General features: G+C 26.3%; 3 protein-coding genes across 5 annotated transcripts in view; 1 reads left to right on the top strand and 2 right to left on the bottom strand.

Annotated features, from left to right (window-relative positions):
* LOC107437395 (uncharacterized) overlaps positions 1–17,307 on the bottom strand; it is a 548,903-nt gene that overhangs the window by 416,558 nt on the left and 115,038 nt on the right. The gene's annotated exons all lie outside the window — the stretch shown is intronic.
* Positions 1,744–7,345, bottom strand: LOC107457103 (negative cofactor 2beta). The gene is made up of 3 exons (XM_016075175.3): positions 6,880–7,345; positions 5,231–5,394; positions 1,744–1,976 (listed from the first exon to the last, which is right to left on the bottom strand). Exons 1-3 carry the CDS (start codon positions 7,088–7,090, stop codon positions 1,854–1,856), a joined length of 498 nt encoding a protein of 165 aa, XP_015930661.1. The 5' UTR covers positions 7,091–7,345; the 3' UTR covers positions 1,744–1,853.
* Positions 7,283–14,857, top strand: LOC107457102 (uncharacterized). Of its 3 annotated transcripts, none has more exons than XM_016075173.3 (3): positions 7,283–7,362; positions 9,259–9,520; positions 11,191–14,857. In XM_016075173.3, the coding sequence occupies exons 2-3, from the start codon at positions 9,265–9,267 to the stop codon at positions 12,195–12,197; spliced, it is 1,263 nt and encodes a 420-aa protein (XP_015930659.2). In that variant the 5' UTR covers positions 7,283–7,362; positions 9,259–9,264; the 3' UTR covers positions 12,198–14,857. The 3 variants fall into 3 exon arrangements, with proteins under 3 accessions (XP_015930659.2, XP_015930660.3, XP_015930657.2); XM_016075174.3 differs by having other exon boundaries at positions 7,317–7,650; XM_016075171.3 differs by having other exon boundaries at positions 7,320–7,488.

The raw sequence follows: 17,307 nt of genomic DNA, 5'->3' as shown, positions 1-17,307 counted from the left end.
ATGGTGACAATTTTGAAATTAATTTAAAATTAGCAACTGTAGTGGAAATTGTTTGAGCTAGTAAAACTGATCTCTAGTTTTGATATACATATTGTTTCACTAAAATTTTTTTTAATTAGATTTGGATTAAGTGGGATTGTAAATTCTGTAGCTCAGTTAAACTAAAGCAGAATTGAATCTGTTACCATAATAGTTTTGTTAAAATCAGTTGGGTCAATAAATTTTACTATTAGAAATTAAATATACATATTATTATACCCTTGGACGAAGCTGGTTATTATAAAATGAAATTTATTACTTTATAACCTGATTACTTATTAATGTAAAAAGCTATTCTCAAATATCACCTTGCAAATAATCATATCTTTTGCATATTAATTATTTTAAATGCATGGTCATAGTGTTAGGTTTTTAAAAACTTATTAAGTATTAGTAATACCTGACTTAATAAAATAAAAAAATTATAAATACATAGTTAAGTATTAATTTTTTAACCTTTTCTATTAAAACAAAATCGAATATACTAAATTTTAATAATTTTGTGCTTAAATGTTTATCATTTTTTGTTAATTAAGGATCACGCTTTGTGATTTGTTTGCCCAATAAAAGTAGTCAGCACGAATAACTTAATATTCTAAGATAGCAATAACCATTTATATTTATAGATAAGAAAACTATTATAATTGAGTTTTTTAACAGCATTCTAACGGCTTATTTAATTTTATAACTGTTTTTTGATGAACAAAATTTGCAAGCTTATTTTAGCCATTTAAACCTTAGCATTTATAGTAAATATAAAGTTTTCCTTTAAAATGCTTTAACGTAACTTCTGCCTTAAAATATAAGATTAAAATACATTTATCAATACAGAATTTTTTTAAAAACTCTTTAAATTTTTTTTCTTTAAAAACTTCTTTTTGAAAAATATGGGTGAATTTATATTTAATTATATTTTATAATCATTAAAACTTCATGAAGAAACTGCTTACATTTTTTAAAAAACTTATTCTCTTCTTAAAAATATGCTATACAAAATAATTTTAAATGCATTTTAATTAAATAATTTTATTTTTCACAATTTCGTGCATGTATTCTCTAGTTTCCATATTTTCTATAAATCAATCATTATGCTCATATTTTTACTAATTTTTAACAATACTAAGTTATAACTAATTTAGCCTTAAAAATAATTGATTGGCTAGTAATATTATACAATAGGTTAATAAATTTCCAATTGTTTGAAATTTGGGGTGAGCTTTATGCTAAATACAAGAATTTTTTTTTTTTTAAATAAAATTACATATTGTAATTTATTTTTATAGACAGTGTTTAAATATTAATTTTGCCTATAATTATCTTACTTATATTTTTTTTCTTGCTCAAAAACTGATATTTTCTAGTAATGAATTCATAATTGAATATCTTAAAAAAATATTCATTAGAGATTCTGGAACTTGTTAGAACTTCTTAGTTAGAGAACATGTTATGATGAAAAATCATTATAGAACATAAATTTAAGATTTTTTTTAGATAAAGTAGTTTCAATCTGGGAGAAACTGAAATATAACACAAATCTGCAAAAATTCAAAGATTTTATAAGAATTAGAAAGTAAAATTTTAAAAATAAATGAAAGTATGTTGGTGGGAAATAATATCGAGCAAGAGTTTTGTAGATATCACAGGCAGTACATGCAAATATTATCAAAAGAATGGATAACAAACTACACTGATAAATAAAAAATAAGAGAATGTTTTTTTTTTTTAATAAGCACATTCATAAACAACTTTATTTTAATACAAATATTTACAAAATTAAAGAAAATGGTCAAAATATCCTTCACAGTTTTATACAACTAATAATCGTCTTCATCTTCATCAGTGCGACTGTTCTGCTGTTGAAGCTGTAACTGTTGTTGTGCTGCTTGTTGCATTTGTAACCATTCTTGTTGTTCTAAAGCTGCTTGTTCTTGTCGAGCCTTAAAAAAAAGTGGAACAACATGTAACAAGGAAGTTTATTGTTACAAGATACGGTTAGAAAATGATTTTAAATACAAGATTATTTATATGATGATTGGTTATTCACTTTTTTTCTTGTTCTATTTTAATTATTAAAAATAAAATAATATATACAGGTAAAAGTTATTTTACAACATAAAATTATTAAACTGTCTTAAGTAGATATAATTAATGTAAGGGAAAATTAAATACACGTCTATGCTATTTCTGTTATGAAATGCCAAAATCTAAAGTGTTATTTTCTTCGAAATTTTCTTTTTCTTAACTATACTAATCACTAGGTTATAGATACTTTCTTAAAATTAAAAAAATACTTCAGCATAAAGTATGAACAATTTTTAATAAATCTCAATGAATGCAAGTTTTAAATTCTGTAAATATAGTTTTCATTAGCTAATAACAGTTGTGAAAATAGCTAATTAAATATAAACATTTAAACCAAATAAGAAAAATAAAAGAAATATAGTGTGAGGACAAATATTATCAGCATATTAACAAAGGAAATTGTTTTGTTTTTTTTCCAATTTAGGCATGAAATAACAAGAAAATAAGTGAAAGGTGAAATAAAAATATTAAAAGGCTATCTTAGAAAAATGACTAAGACTATTTTTGTATACCGCAGTAGCTAATAATATATTTTTTTAAAAATTTAAGTGCTGTTTCATGGAATTATAATCAAATTCAATACTAAACATTAATAATTTACAGCAAGTTATTTAGATTTCTAAAACAGGATTAACATTACCCTAGGAGATTAGCGTGTCAGAAAATACAACATTTGAGAAATGTTCAAGCCACATTTCCATTTACAATAAATAAATTATTCGAATAAACCACATTGAAAATCTAAAATTAGCAGCACTTAATCTTTAGTCACTACTTTTTTAATAGATCTAAATAAGGATATGCAAATTAGGTTTGTTTTTATATATTTTCAAAAGTGCATGAAAAGAAACTTTTTCAACATCCTAGGAAATAAAATAACATTGAAGAATAATAATAAAAAAATTGGGGAAAAAAAAAGAGAAATGGTGAATCTAAGCGTGAATCATATGCTTGCAAATTCTCATTACACAAAGCGAAGCTACCGTTACGCCTATGGATTATGAAAGATCAGTTCACTTAGCTATTCTGTTGACGAAGGCTTAAGAGTCTGTGGTATCTTCTACACGTGTATAAAAAGCAAAAATTTTTACCAAAATAAATAAAAAAAATTTAAGATTCAACTAAGACTAATAAAAAAATTTTTTTTTTTTTAAATCTCTGAAGCTTCACTTGTAAAGAGAACTGCTTCTTTAAGATCAAGATTGACAAGTTACTGCTACTAAATAAATACAAAATTGCAGAAGAAATAAGTATCTTTGTTAAGAAAAAGATTTTTTCCTTCAAAATAAATTTTGAGCAAGTACATTTATTTGGAGTCAATTTATAGATTGAATACAAAAAATAAAAAAATACATATACAAAAATAAAAAAAATATACAAAAAATAAAAAAATTATAATAAAACTTTTTGATTATACTCTTATTTTTAAATTAAGATTTGCTCTGAGAAATTAAACACAAAAAAATATTCTGTTTACATAGTGGAAGAGATTTGAAGTGAGCTTCACTAAACTCATTTTTCAGAAAACATCCAAACATAGATATCTATAATATGGATATCTGTCATAAATATTTGAGACTTGCCTGAAAATTAAATTGACTGTGCAAATAAGGAGAGGAAAAAGAGAAATCCATTATATTTGTAAAGACCTAAATGTTACTAAATTTAATTATCCTAATAAACAATCACACTATGCGAAAAGTTCCATCTATGCTTATTCATGCTTGATACTTCTTTGCTAATACATAATGGTTCTGATTTTTCTTATAAAACTGCAGCCATAGATTCATTGTGATTGAATTTTTTTTTAAAGATTGCATATAATAGGTAACAATCAAAACCATTCATATGTTTCCATTAATATTTGAAGAAAAAAAAATTGGGGTTTTTATAAACTTAATTCAGGCATTATTTTATACATGAATTTTGAAATTTTCTGGGGCAAAATTTGAAATACAAATATTAAAACTAAATATCTGAGAATATTATAAAATAATCATAGAAGCCGTATGTCCTGGTGCATAAGTCGAGCCCCCTCTTTTTATTTTACAAATTTCTAATATATTGAAAGTGAAAGTCAACTGTTGAAAAAATCAAATAAAAACATTTCTAAAAAATAATAATAATAAGTCTACAAAATTTTCGCAAGTTAAAAATATTTCACATTTTTCTATCTGAACATGAGACATTTTCCTCCAAATAAAAACATAAACAAATGCCATGGGGCAACCAGTTAATTAGGTTTATCTCACCTTTATTGCTATTGTAAAATATTTTAAAAAGTATGGAAATTCAAATTCTTTGGATAGGGGTGAAAAACATTTTTCGTGGATCTCAGCAGATGAGGTTGAAGTAGATTTCATTGCAGAGTTAAGATCCATAATACAACACTGCTAACATTATTAAATCTGACACAAGTGATGTTCTGGAATCTTAAAATTTATAGCTTTATTGTATATTTTAAAAGTTTTCGTAATGATATTTTTAGAAATGCTCAAATTGAATCCTTTTTGAAATCCTATCTTCCTTTTCTTTCATTTTTTTCTGCACATAATGCATTTTTTTTCTTCAAAATATCCATATACAGGAAGAAAATATTATGAGGGAAAAGGTAAAATTAACTGTATATGCAATAAAATAGTTTTTAAAAGGAGTAAATTTATACTGAGTTATTCATATCTATCTCAATGTATATAATGCATCGATATTTTATAATCAACGAATGTCTGGCTTTATCACTGCGTTTAAGTTGATGCCATATTTTCATAAAACTTTTGGATTTGAAAAGTCGACTTGTACACCAGGATACAGCATTTTAATTCAATACTATGATTATTAAATTACTTGATCAGCTTATTTAAAAACTAGAGAAATTTGTTTGAAAAAGTTTTGAAAAACTTAGGAATGTATAAGATTTTTTTTTAACAAAAAGATACAGATTTAAGATATTTATGGTTTCTTACATCTATCTCAGATACAATACATAACATAGGACAAATATAAACACAATGATTAAATTATTAAATCAACAATAATCAAAGGAAATGTGTCTTTGTGTTTTTTAACAGCATAACTTCTGAATTTATTTAACATGAATGCAATGATATACCCTAGCAAAAAGTTCCTGCTGTTGTCTTAATAATTCTTCTTCAGGAATGCCTAAATTTTCCAAACGTGTACTTTGTCGACGCCGCTTAGCTGCCATTGCTTTACAATCTTTCAAAACAGCTTCAGCCTCCTCTTTATATGAAGTGAATCCTAGGGCATCTAAAGCTATTGTAAAAATATTATATATATGTATGTATATTCGTGCAATAATTAAAAATCTTTTTTAAATAGTTTTAGATAGCAAATAAATTTAGACTCTTTCTGAAGGAAAAAAAAACACTTTATTAGTTGAAGTGTATTTTTAACTTAGTCCATAAAATGTACAAACATATCATAATCTTAGGTATTGCCTTTGTAAAGCTTAATAATGATCAAATAATTATCACAATCACTCTCAAAAATTTTCATTTTTTTTAAAATGCAAAAGCACTTGATTACACATCGTTGGATTCATATATCAAATTATAATTTTGAGATTAATGATAGAAATGCTGAAAATGAAATATAAGCGCAAAAATAAGAATAAAAATAAAATTACAAAAATGATTTTTGAAAAGTATAAAGCATCAATAAATAGTCCATTATCTGACTACTAACGTTAGTTTTGAAAAATCTTTCAGATTTTCTTTTAATGTACTTTTATAACATACTATATCCACTAAAAAACTCTTTATTTCGTATACAAAATTCAGGGTGGCCACTCAAATCCGNAATTCCCTGATAATTCCAGGTTTTCCAGGTGGGTGACCACCCTGAAAATTTTAATATTTTTTTATTTTAATTATCTGTGTTATAATGGTACATATACCAACTAACATTGAGCTTTTATATTTTCTTTACAAATTAAAATAATTTGAATGACGAGCAGAATGAATAAAGTTTGACTGAAAAAGGAATAAAATTTGAATGGTAAACAGAAACATAGTACCTAACAAATTGATTTATTATAGACATATAGTCTAAGACATCTTTAATAGAGATAACTTTAAACTAATTTTAAAATAGTAATTCAGAAAACCAAGTAAATATCAGCAAAAATGAAAACTGCATAAGGTTTTTCAATAGCCACTTGAATAAAATGCAACTAAACATGAATTTGAATTTTCTAAGAATCTTTAAAAAGAATTAGTGAGTGTTTATAAATCATTGGTTACATTTTAGATCGAAAAAGTTTGAAAAATGGTACATGAACCAAAATAATTACAAAGTTTTGGCAATTATCTAACAGTGGCATATAAGAAACTAAAATGGAATTACGGAAGAGAACATACTCTTAGCCAATTTTAGATAATTCCATATTGGCATGTGTTTGTATTACTACCATAAACAAGACACCAAAAGTTTTAAACTTACAAAAAATATGGAAAGGTAATTTTTTGGGCACATTTCCGTATCACTGTCGCGCCAACTAAAACTGCCAAAGAGATTTTCATAAATAAAAAAATTTGGCAGGTTTTATTAAAAAAAATTGGCAAAGGTTTCCTTTTGAATTGGTTCTCTTTTGTTTCTCAAGCACAGCTGCCCGGAAGTTGCCAAGATTTGGAGATAGTTCTGCCGCAGATCACGATACGGAAATCTTACTCTTCTGAAATACACTAACACAGCCAATTGCAAAGAATTATAGAAAAATATGCATTTAATTTATAATACCTCCCAATACGTGTTCAGCTGATATGGTTTTCTTCTGCAGTTTATTACAAATATCATTAGCTTCAGTTGCTATATGATGAATAAATTCAGTACAACAATTAAGAATAAGTTCTCTAGCATCATTAGCGACACGTATATGAGGCAATAATTCTTTGATCATTTTATTCATCGCAGCCCGTGGTATGGTAAGATCTTCTTCTGTTTCAGCCATTATTACTTTTTTTGTAGCCTATTAAAAATTAGAGCGAATAATTTAAATTTCTATCACAAATCGTTGGTTAGCACATAAACAAAACCTACAACAAACGTCGGTAGTCTAATGTATATCCGGTATCTATTTCTGTCCAGATATAGTTTTTCTTAAATTATTCACCGTAAAGTTGAAGAGTCATCAATGGGGCAGAAATAAATATAAACAATATCGGAGAACGAGCGTTGGTTTGGGTTGATCGGGATTGCAAAGGATCTAACAATTTTATCAATGTAATTTGTTACTAATCTATCCTTATCATTTATACAAATTTAAGATATCTTTCATTCTTGTTATTAAATTAATTTTTTTACTGCGTTTGTTTAAATTTTCGACTAATGTGTGCTCAAACGAATGAAGTAAAGTATATCTCTGCGGAAACTGATAACAGCTTATTTTACTATTTATTACCCGGATTGATAAGTAGCATTGATCAAACATTGTTGTTAATTCATTTTGTTTTTCAAGATTATAGTTTGCATTGTAAAAATAAAAAAGAATTAAACATTAACCAAAACAAAGTGTGTGAGAATTAAGAATCTTCTTTAAATTTTTTCAGGATATCTTCTATTATATATTCAGTTTATTAAAATTAAAGAGCTTTTTAATATGAAATATTTCATTTTTTGAATTTAGAAATTGTAAATAGAGTAGAATTTTTATAGTGTCAATAAATCCATATGTGGCTTTTGTATATATTTTTTTCAAAACATGTAAATTAAAATTATGTTTGTTATTAATTTAATGGGGTTTGAAATATGTTCTTTAGTTCTCAATCAGAAAATAATATTTTTATACACTTTCGAATTTCGATCATTCTTGGAATATGGTATTTTTTGTACTAATCAGTATCATATATATATATAAAATGCTTTTTTGATTTAAAATCATAGTCATTAAAATCTATTAATTAGGGGGAATTTTAAATAAATGTTTGTCTTTATGTATGAATACTGAACTATGATAGAAATTTGTTTTCACTAGAACCATAAATGCATGCTCTTTTTTGCATGTGTGTGTTTTGCGACCAGGAGTTAGTGGCTAGTGCTCTAAATTGAATCTGTTTTAAATGCCTGAGATTTTAGATATTCATTCTTATCATCCTTCTTCCCTCCATTTCCTATCACTTTTTATCTGACCATAATTTTGAATTATTTTGATGTCTTCACTATGTGTGTAAATTTCATTGAAGAAGGTGTATATAAAGGAAGAATAGGATATTTTATGTATTTCTCTTCTCTATCAATTTTTTTTTGTTTAGAATATATAGCAAGTTATGTGAATTGCCAAATTTTTATCTATTTATTTATTTTTAATTATGCAGGATTCCCAGGGGTTAAGGAAAACCTGGAATTGTCAGGGAATTTTATTTTCACTCTAAAAATCAGGGAATAGTCAGTCACTTTTTTTTTTACAAAAATCTGGAAAATTCCTACATTATACATGGAAAACAGTCTTAAATTTTTAAAATTATAAGTAACAGTAATCAGTTGAGATTTGATTTAAATAATTCCAACATCTATTATAATTATGTGTTATAAAAATTCCCCATTTTAGTTAAACTTTTCCATGTTTACATCCTCTTTCAGTGATATTTCTTTTGCTCATAAAATCTAATATTTGACATTATAAATACAAAAATCAAAGTTTTCTGATGAAATATTTCATGTTATAGATAAAATATGGTCTGGATTTATTATATTTTTTGGAAATGCCTGAAAAAGTCTGAAAGAGAATTTATTTTCTGAAATTAAGGGTGAATGCTGTTATGCATTTTTATAGTGCATTAATTAATTGAGCAAAATAATATAATGTGTGCACTTTAGTATTTAATTTAGTTTAAAACTCTCAATAAATATTTTTCACATTTATTACTCTGGCGACTTTTTAAAGGACTCTATTTTAGATGGGGGAAAAATAATAATAAAGAGTTTTAAATTGATGTGATAAATGTTTAATTCTTATCTAGTTGCTCATGTTCTTAAAAAATCTATTGGTATCTATTCTATTTTGCTAGTGTTTGTTTAATTGATTCCATAAGTCAGAAAACTCGTCATCTTCATATGAAATTGACTATAGTTGATTTATTTCAAATTTAATGAAAATTAATTTAATTTTTACTTTTATAGATATCTATGATGGAAAACTTAAAAGATAATTTGCAATCAGGAGAAAAAAATCTCCCGATCTCCACTCTGATTTTTATGGATGTGGAAGCAACTGGACTCCCTTCCTTCCTAGGAAAACAGAATGTACACATTACGGAAATAACACTAATTGCAATTGACAGAAGTGACTTTGAAAATGACAAAAACCAACGTGTTCTGAATAAGTTAAGTTTATGTGTTCGTCCTAGAGCACAAATTTCACCTGGTGCTATGTCAATTACAGGTAAATTGCTTTATTGTGGAAATTTTGAAAATTAAATATGCGTGATATGCACTCAATATATTAATGCTTTTGTGCAGAAGCCAGTAAAGCTGAAGTGGTGAAACACAATTAACTAGTTATTAGTGTTTCCTCCCCCCCCCCCTTCCAAGCTTACGAAAATAAAACATTATTTAAGTTTAAAAGATAAAAATTTACTGTGAAATAAATTAATACAATCTTATTTCCATAAACTCTATTATCTGAGCTTTCTTTTTGGCTAAAAGCAAAGGGTACCTAAAAACAATTAATTTTAAAAACTATATTTATTTATAAAATATTTATGAATTAAAGTTCTGAATTGTTATTTAAAAGTTATGATTATAAATAAAGATTACTAAACTGAACTAATTTAAATTTGACGAAATTTTCTGATAAGCTTAACCTACATTTTTTTACCTTTCTTATTTTTAATTGATTAATAAGAAATTAAATAGTTTCAAGGATTGAGTTTGAAATTAATTCAACAATTTAGAAAGAAAAAAAGGAGATTTTGATTTTTTTATATTTTACAAAAAATCTTAGTTTATTAGTTAGTAAAATTATTCCAAAAATTGTATGAAGCATATGAAATGTATATTTATTATCAACAGATTATATCACCCACATTTGAAAAATTTAGGGTGCAAAATGTTGTCTTAATTCTTAATAAAAGACAGAAAACAAACTTTATGTAAAATATACAACATGGCAAATGCATAATTTTTTTTTTTTGATTCAGGATTTAGTATTTATCGAGAAAAGTTTACAAATTTGGCAATTGTCTTAAATTTTTAAAATTGTAAGTAACAGTAATCAGTTGTTGATATTCCTATATCATACCTGGTTATTTTNTTATTCCAAAAATTGTATGAAGCATATGAAATGTATATTTATTATCAACAGATTATATCACCCACATTTGAAGAATTTATAGTGCAAAATGTTGTCTTAATTCTTATATTCTTAATAAAAGACGGAAAACAAACTTCAAGTAAAATATACAACATGGCAAATGCATCATTTTTTTTTTATTTATTATTATTATTTTTTATTCAGGATTCAGTATTTATCGAGAAAAGTCTACAAATTTGGCAATTTGTTAGGTCAGTCTAGGCTGTAACAAATTATTCCCCTATTTAAATATTTCAACAAGGGCTCCCACGGGACAGGGAATTTTATTTCAACTCTAAAAAGCTAGGAGTAGTCTGGGAAAGTCTACTCCTAGCTAGCTCCTAGATTTTTAAAAAATCCTGGAAAATAACCAGTATTAGAATTGTCAGTAACAGTAATCAGTTATTGAGATTATTAAATAGGTCTAACATCTGTTACAATTATTTTATAAAATTCCACTTTTTAGTGAAACTTTTCCATGTTTCCTTTCTCATGCTGTTATATGTTTCTGCCCTCAAAATTTGATATTTGACATTACAAATTTTTAAAAAAAAATCAAAGTTTTATGATGAATAATTGCATAACATAGATTAAATATGGCATGAATTTTCATTGAAATTTACCTGATTTACCCAGAGAAGTCAGGGAATTTTTTTCTTTCTGAAATTGAGTGGGTACCCTGTTTTGAGAATTAATTTGCTTTCCCTCTTCAAGAACAGGAATCACACTTTATTTCTAAAACATGTTTTATCCTTTTTCAGGTTTGTACAATGATATGCTTGAAAATCAAGAGCAGTTTGATGAAACTGTTCCTAAGTTATTGAAATATTTTTTCCGACGTCTGAGGCCACCAATTTGTTTACTTGCACACAATGGAAGAAGATATGACTTTCCTCTTCTTCAGGCTGAATTGAAGCGTATCAGCTATTCATTGGGCCCAGGTGTATTTTGTGGTGATACTTTAGAAGCACTACGATCAATTATAAACTCACCCCCAATTCCCATAGGTACTAAAATCAATAATGTTGTATTAATTCCCTCTGAATCATCATACACATGTTCTATTAACAAGGAAAATGTTGATGTTGAAAATCAAAATAATGCTACTGCTGAAGCTCAAATTAATGTTTCTGTAAATCCAGCCAATATTGTTACAAAAACTTCTAAAAATGTAAGTAATGATGCTACTGTTGCAGCATGGAACTCACCATCATCCGATCAAGATATTGAGGACTTACTCTTAGAAGATATGGATATTTTTGCTGATATTGATAAGAAACTATGTGATATTGAAATGGAATCTACAAAATCTATTTACACTGACATAGCCAAAACTAGTGAAACTAATAAGGAAAAATTAAGTGATAAAGATAATATAGCATATAGAAATGAACATACGCCAACTGGCAAATCAACTGTGCCTGATGATAAAGGATTGAAAAGGTGTAAAAAGCCGATTTCTGATCCTACATTTTCTCCCAAGAAACAATATAAATCAGATGGATATATACACTCTGAGGCGAGAAGAAGATTATTTGAAAATGGAACAAATTCTCGAACACCTAAGTTTATTGCCAAACCTCAAAAGATGTCATTTTCATTGCCTAAATTGTATCATCACTTTTTTGGAGAAGACCCTCCACAGAGCCATTATGCTGAAGCTGATTGTATTACTCTGAGTAAAGTTTGTCAACAAGTTTGTTCAGAATTTTTGCATTGGATTGATGAAAATAGATTTCCTTTTGATAAAATTAAGGAAATGTGGTAAAGGGGGGACAGATTTTTTAAACATATTTAGCACGAAATTTTCTCTAATTTATAACTTTTAAATATAAATTTTAAATTATATGATTTGGGAATATAATTTTAATTGCTTCTTCATATACATCAAGAAAAAAAAATGAAATGCTTAATTTGTGCATTTTAAACTGTTTTTAGAAAATATTGTATTTTTTTAATATGTATTGTATTGTATTATTTGTATATTGCGACACATAGATTTTATATCTTTATTTCTTGAATAATTTTTACAAAGCATGACAATATTTTATTTGAATGATGAATGTTATTTGAGAAATGTTATGTTTAGAAATTCAAATTGTCTAATTCATTTGCAAAATGTTGTTTCTGTAAATTAACCCTTTGCGATTGCATTTTGTTGATACTTAATTAGAATTGATATCTGAAAGCAGCCGTATTATGGTAAGGGTTAATATGATTTTAATTATATAACTTCATATTTTAGCATATTTTAAATTCCTATTTTTGTGCTTTTATTCTATATATTTAGATTTTTCTCAATTAGATGTTAAAGTTTTTAATGTAATAAATTATTTTTATGAGAATGGATTTTACAAATTGCTTTTAAATATTTATTTGCTATATTCATCATTTTATATAAAGGAGACATTTTATAACTTCTAATTTTGAAAATAATAACTCAGGTTCGATGACACGAAAAAATTAAAAACTGATTAAAAATTTTTTTTTACTAAGTTATTGAAATTATACTTTTAGCTGCATAAAGATAAATTGCTTTGCAGATTNCGGTAAATGAAGATCAGCGTTGTAAGTTTATAACTGAAGAAAACTCAAACTTATGATTAGAATTCTAACTATGCTGGGCGACTTTTAGTTTGTCAAGTGAACGATAGATATGAAACTAAGATTAGAAGATAAGATTAATTAGAAACACTCCACCAAAAATGATAAAGATTTGGTTTGTGATAGCTATTCATTATGACGTTCAATCTGCACAATGTAAATCTTCTTTAGTACAAGCTTTAAAAACTAAAGTTTTTAGCAGTAGGAAAGTTTTTTAGCACTAAGCTAAGGTTTTTTAGCAGTAGAAAACTGATAACAACTATTTTATAAAACCAGACAGTTCCAATAAACTTTATTTCCAATACCCCAATGTATTAGTTTAAAAAAAGTCTATTTATATAATTTAATTTCTACTATAAGTTTTCTCTGAGAAAAAAAAATATGATTTTTTTTTTTTTTTTAGAAAAGAATTAGAGGATTAGGTGCAAATTTAATTTTTAAATTACATAAAACATGTCATTAACTTTATTAAATTAAAATAAGGGCTTGTTAGGCAGATTTTGGGATAACAGGTATTACATCCAAATTACATCCTGTTTGCTAGTTGCAAATATAATGAAGCATCTCTATTTTTTCAAATTATGCTAACGCATCTCTACACTAAGTGTATATGTGCCTAAATTTGTCAAACTAAGTTTTGCAAAGTTTCAGACTCAGAAATTAAGAGCTGATGTCAGACGAGAAACCCAATTGAAATACATTGTGGATGAGAAAATTTTGTTAACTTGCGTCTAACTTTAGAATAGCAATAGAAACTTAATGACAAATTATTGACCTAAAATAATGTTGTAAAGTTTATTTATTTATATGTATTAAGGCACATTAAGTCAGGCAAAAAATAGTAGTATTGAAAATATTACCATTTTTTTTAATGAAATAACTAATTTGCCAAATCAGAAATATTCCGAATAGTGTTGTTTTTACTCTGTGTAATTTTTAAAACACAATATAAGATTTTCCTACTGAATAATATAAATTACAACCTGCTTGTTCTAAAACTTTATAATAAATTAAAGTTAACATAGTTAAACAAATATGAGAAAAACATTTGCAATTACTACAATTTTCATTTCAAATGCTATTGAATTTAAGCATTTCATTTTATTTAAAAATATTTGCAATAAAACAACATCGAATATCTAATGGCAACAAAAGAAATTTGAGTTAAAATTCTTTCAATTTTTCCGCTTCTTGTTTGCCAGCCCAAATTTTAGTTTAACTTTTTCTTCTTATTTTTTCATTTATAAAGACATCCAATAGGCTATTCTTTCTATGACATTCAATAAGTTTTTTTTTCTGAAACTTTACAATACTTTGTTTGACAATTCAAGCCATTTGTATTTCAAATTTTGTCACCATAGGAAATGACCAGAGGGGCAAATAAAATAGAATTATCTGAATATCTTTTATACTTATTATTGCTTACAAAGTGTTACCTTGTATTTTTTAAATCCATTTTTTTCTCACAACAATAATGATGTACATATTTGCTTTTAAAATTTTATTTATGACAGACGCATTTAAAAGTTATTAGCATTTATTTTTCATGCTAATTTTTAAACGACATAGGAAATATATGGTGATTTTTCAAATAATTTTTCCTTACATTTAAAGGTTAGTTAGTGCTTTTGAAGTGTATTGCTTATACTTATATGTATTTAAAATTTCCAAGATTTTAATTATGTCTATACATTAGAATTATTTATTAATCTGTATTAATAAATTTGTTGCCATTGTTAATTGTAAAAATGTGATTGTTATGCAATATATTTTTATTACAAAATTTTTAAATTAATGTAATAAATATTTTTGTGAAAAACAAAATTGTCGTTCTTTCTTTTATGTATTTTATTGCTTCATTAGAATATTAATTATTACATTCTTAGAGAAATTTTTGGGAAACAATCATCTTATTAATTACCATCTTTCATGGGTCTTAGAAATTTTATATATTATAATGTAACCGTCGTTGAACAGCTGACCCGATTTTGGGTTTACAGCTACTAATGTTCGACTCCGCAGTCTTGAAATTTTGAACCAATCCAGAAGACAAGGAAAATCCTGGATCAGTACCCCCAGAGGTATGCTTTGTTATGGGAACATGGAGGAGTTTCAGACTCGACAGATTTAATGTGCATCAGTCACCATTTACTACACGGGAAGTCTTCGGCCGGTGGAGATCGAACCCACGACCTCTTGGAGATGAGCCCAGTGCCCTACCAACCAGGCTATCCTGGCCCTAGAAATTTTGTATAGTTAAATTTAAAGTTGATCACTATTGTAATAGTCACAAAAAAGGCTTTTTTTCATTATTGATAACATAATTGGCATAACATATTTTTCTTTTTTTTTTATCATTCTACAGGTTTTAAATTATGTAAAATAGCTAACAAAAAAAATTTTGTGGGACACAAAACACATCTATAGTTGATGGAAAATATGTTTGAAGCTATTTGCTGCTGGATTAATTTTTTTTAATTTTTTATGTAAATATTTATTTCAATAAATTTGAATTTTCATTTAAAATGTAGGTGTAATCCTAGGATGGTATTAGAATAATATATATAGAGAGAATTTAAACACTGTAAAGCTGTTTTCCCTTTCCAGTTATACCTCTTCTATAGCACAATGGAACTTCTTTTATTATATACACTTTTTATGACCAAATTTTTTAAATTTTAATCCTTGGACTGTTGGGGGAAAGTTTATATCCATTCTCTTTCAGTATCAATAAAGGAATTAAGCTATTTCCTGAAAGCCCCTAGAAAATTTTAAGCATTTTCTTTTTATGTCCATAAAAATAAAAAAATGTCCATAAAAATATGTCCATAAAAATTCTTTTTCATAGTAACAGACCTCATAATAGGATCAATTTAGCCATTGCTGTTCGTAAATAGAATGAGGAATGAAATTTTTTTAAAATTTTACCTAGTAAAATTTTAAAAACTTTCTATTAAAAAAATTTCAACCAAATTTAAAAAAATAGACTATTACTAAACTATTAGCCAGATTATTATATTTTTTCAAAGCATGGAATGATTCCCAGAAATCGAGCTCGGTAAATGAAGGTCAGCGTTGTAAGTTTATAACTGAAGAAAACTCAAACTTATGATTAGAATTCTAACTATGCTGGGCGACTTTTAGTTTGTCAAATGAACGATAGATCATATCGACAAAAAATCTGATATATACCACTGCTTTAATGCTTAATATAATGAGTGGGACTTACCAAATAAACCATCCTGCACGTTTTTTTTAAAAAATTTTTACATTTGAAAAAATTGAAAACAGGTAGTGAGCAAGCAGCATCCTTGCAGTCTTCGGATCCTCCTCCGGAATATTTCCAGGACCATCACTAATTGATCATTAGGCAGCTCTAGTGAGACGTAAAAAAAGTACTGAAATTGGTTTCAAGCCTTAAAGTTTTTTTTCTTTCAATAGCAGTAGTAGTTCATTTACGTCGCACTAGAGCTGCACAATGGGCTATTGGCGACGGTCTGGGAAACATCCCTGAGGACACAGCAATATTNAATTTTTTATGTAAATATTTATTTCAATAAATTTGAATTTTCATTTAAAATGTAGGTGTAATCCTAGGATGGTATTAGAATAATATATATAGAGAGAATTTAAACACTGTAAAGCTGTTTTCCCTTTCCAGTTATACCTCTTCTAGAGCACAATGGAACTTCTCTTATTATATACACTTTTTATGACCAAATTTTTTAAATTTTAATCCTTGGTCTGTTGGGGGAAAGTTTATATCCATTCTCTTTCAGCATCAATAAAGAAATTAAGCTATTTCCTGAAAGCCCCTAGAAAATTTTATAATTTTTTTTTTATGTCCATAAAAATAATAAAACAAAATAGTTTAAATGCTATCAAAATGTGAGTGGCATATAAAAAAAAAATTCTTTTTCATAGTAACAGACCTCATAATAGGATCAATTTAGTCATTGCTGTTCGTAAATAGAATGAAGAAAGAAAATTTTTTAAAATTTTACCTAGTAAAGTTTTAAAAACTTTCTATTAAAAAAATTTCAACCAAATTTAAAAAAAAAAATTAGACTATTACCAAACTATTAGCCAGATTATTATATTTTTTCAAAGCATGGAATGATTCCCAGAAATCAAGCTCGGTAAATGAAGATCAGCGTTGTAAGTTTATAACTGAAGAAAACTCAAACCTATGATTAGAATTCTAACTATGCTGGGCGACTTTTAGTTTGTCAAGTGAACGATAGATCTTATTTTAACAAATGTAATTTGTTCAT

Source organism: Parasteatoda tepidariorum, chromosome 5 (genome assembly GCF_043381705.1).
Source record: "Parasteatoda tepidariorum isolate YZ-2023 chromosome 5, CAS_Ptep_4.0, whole genome shotgun sequence".
Classification (NCBI taxonomy): Eukaryota; Metazoa; Arthropoda; class Arachnida; order Araneae; family Theridiidae; genus Parasteatoda; species Parasteatoda tepidariorum.
The sequence above is the reverse complement of the archived record's forward strand: the minus strand, read 5'-3'. Positions and strand labels throughout refer to the sequence as shown.

Coding starts and splice junctions, on each gene's coding strand:
- LOC107457103 (XM_016075175.3), bottom strand. CDS start 7,090: ATGGCTGAAACAGAAGAAGATCTTACCATACCACGGGCTGCGATGAAT. Junction 5,395..6,879: donor AGCTGAACACGTATTGGGAG/GTATTATAAATT, acceptor TTTTTACAATAG/CTTTAGATGCCCTAGGATTC. Junction 1,977..5,230: donor AGCAGGAACTTTTTGCTAGG/GTATATCATTGC, acceptor CTTTTTTTTAAG/GCTCGACAAGAACAAGCAGC.
- LOC107457102 (XM_016075174.3), top strand. CDS start 7,468: ATGTGTGCTCAAACGAATGAAGTAAAGTATATCTCTGCGGAAACTGAT. Junction 7,651..9,258: donor TAAACATTAACCAAAACAAA/GTGTGTGAGAAT, acceptor TTACTTTTATAG/ATATCTATGATGGAAAACTT. Junction 9,521..11,190: donor TGGTGCTATGTCAATTACAG/GTAAATTGCTTT, acceptor ATCCTTTTTCAG/GTTTGTACAATGATATGCTT.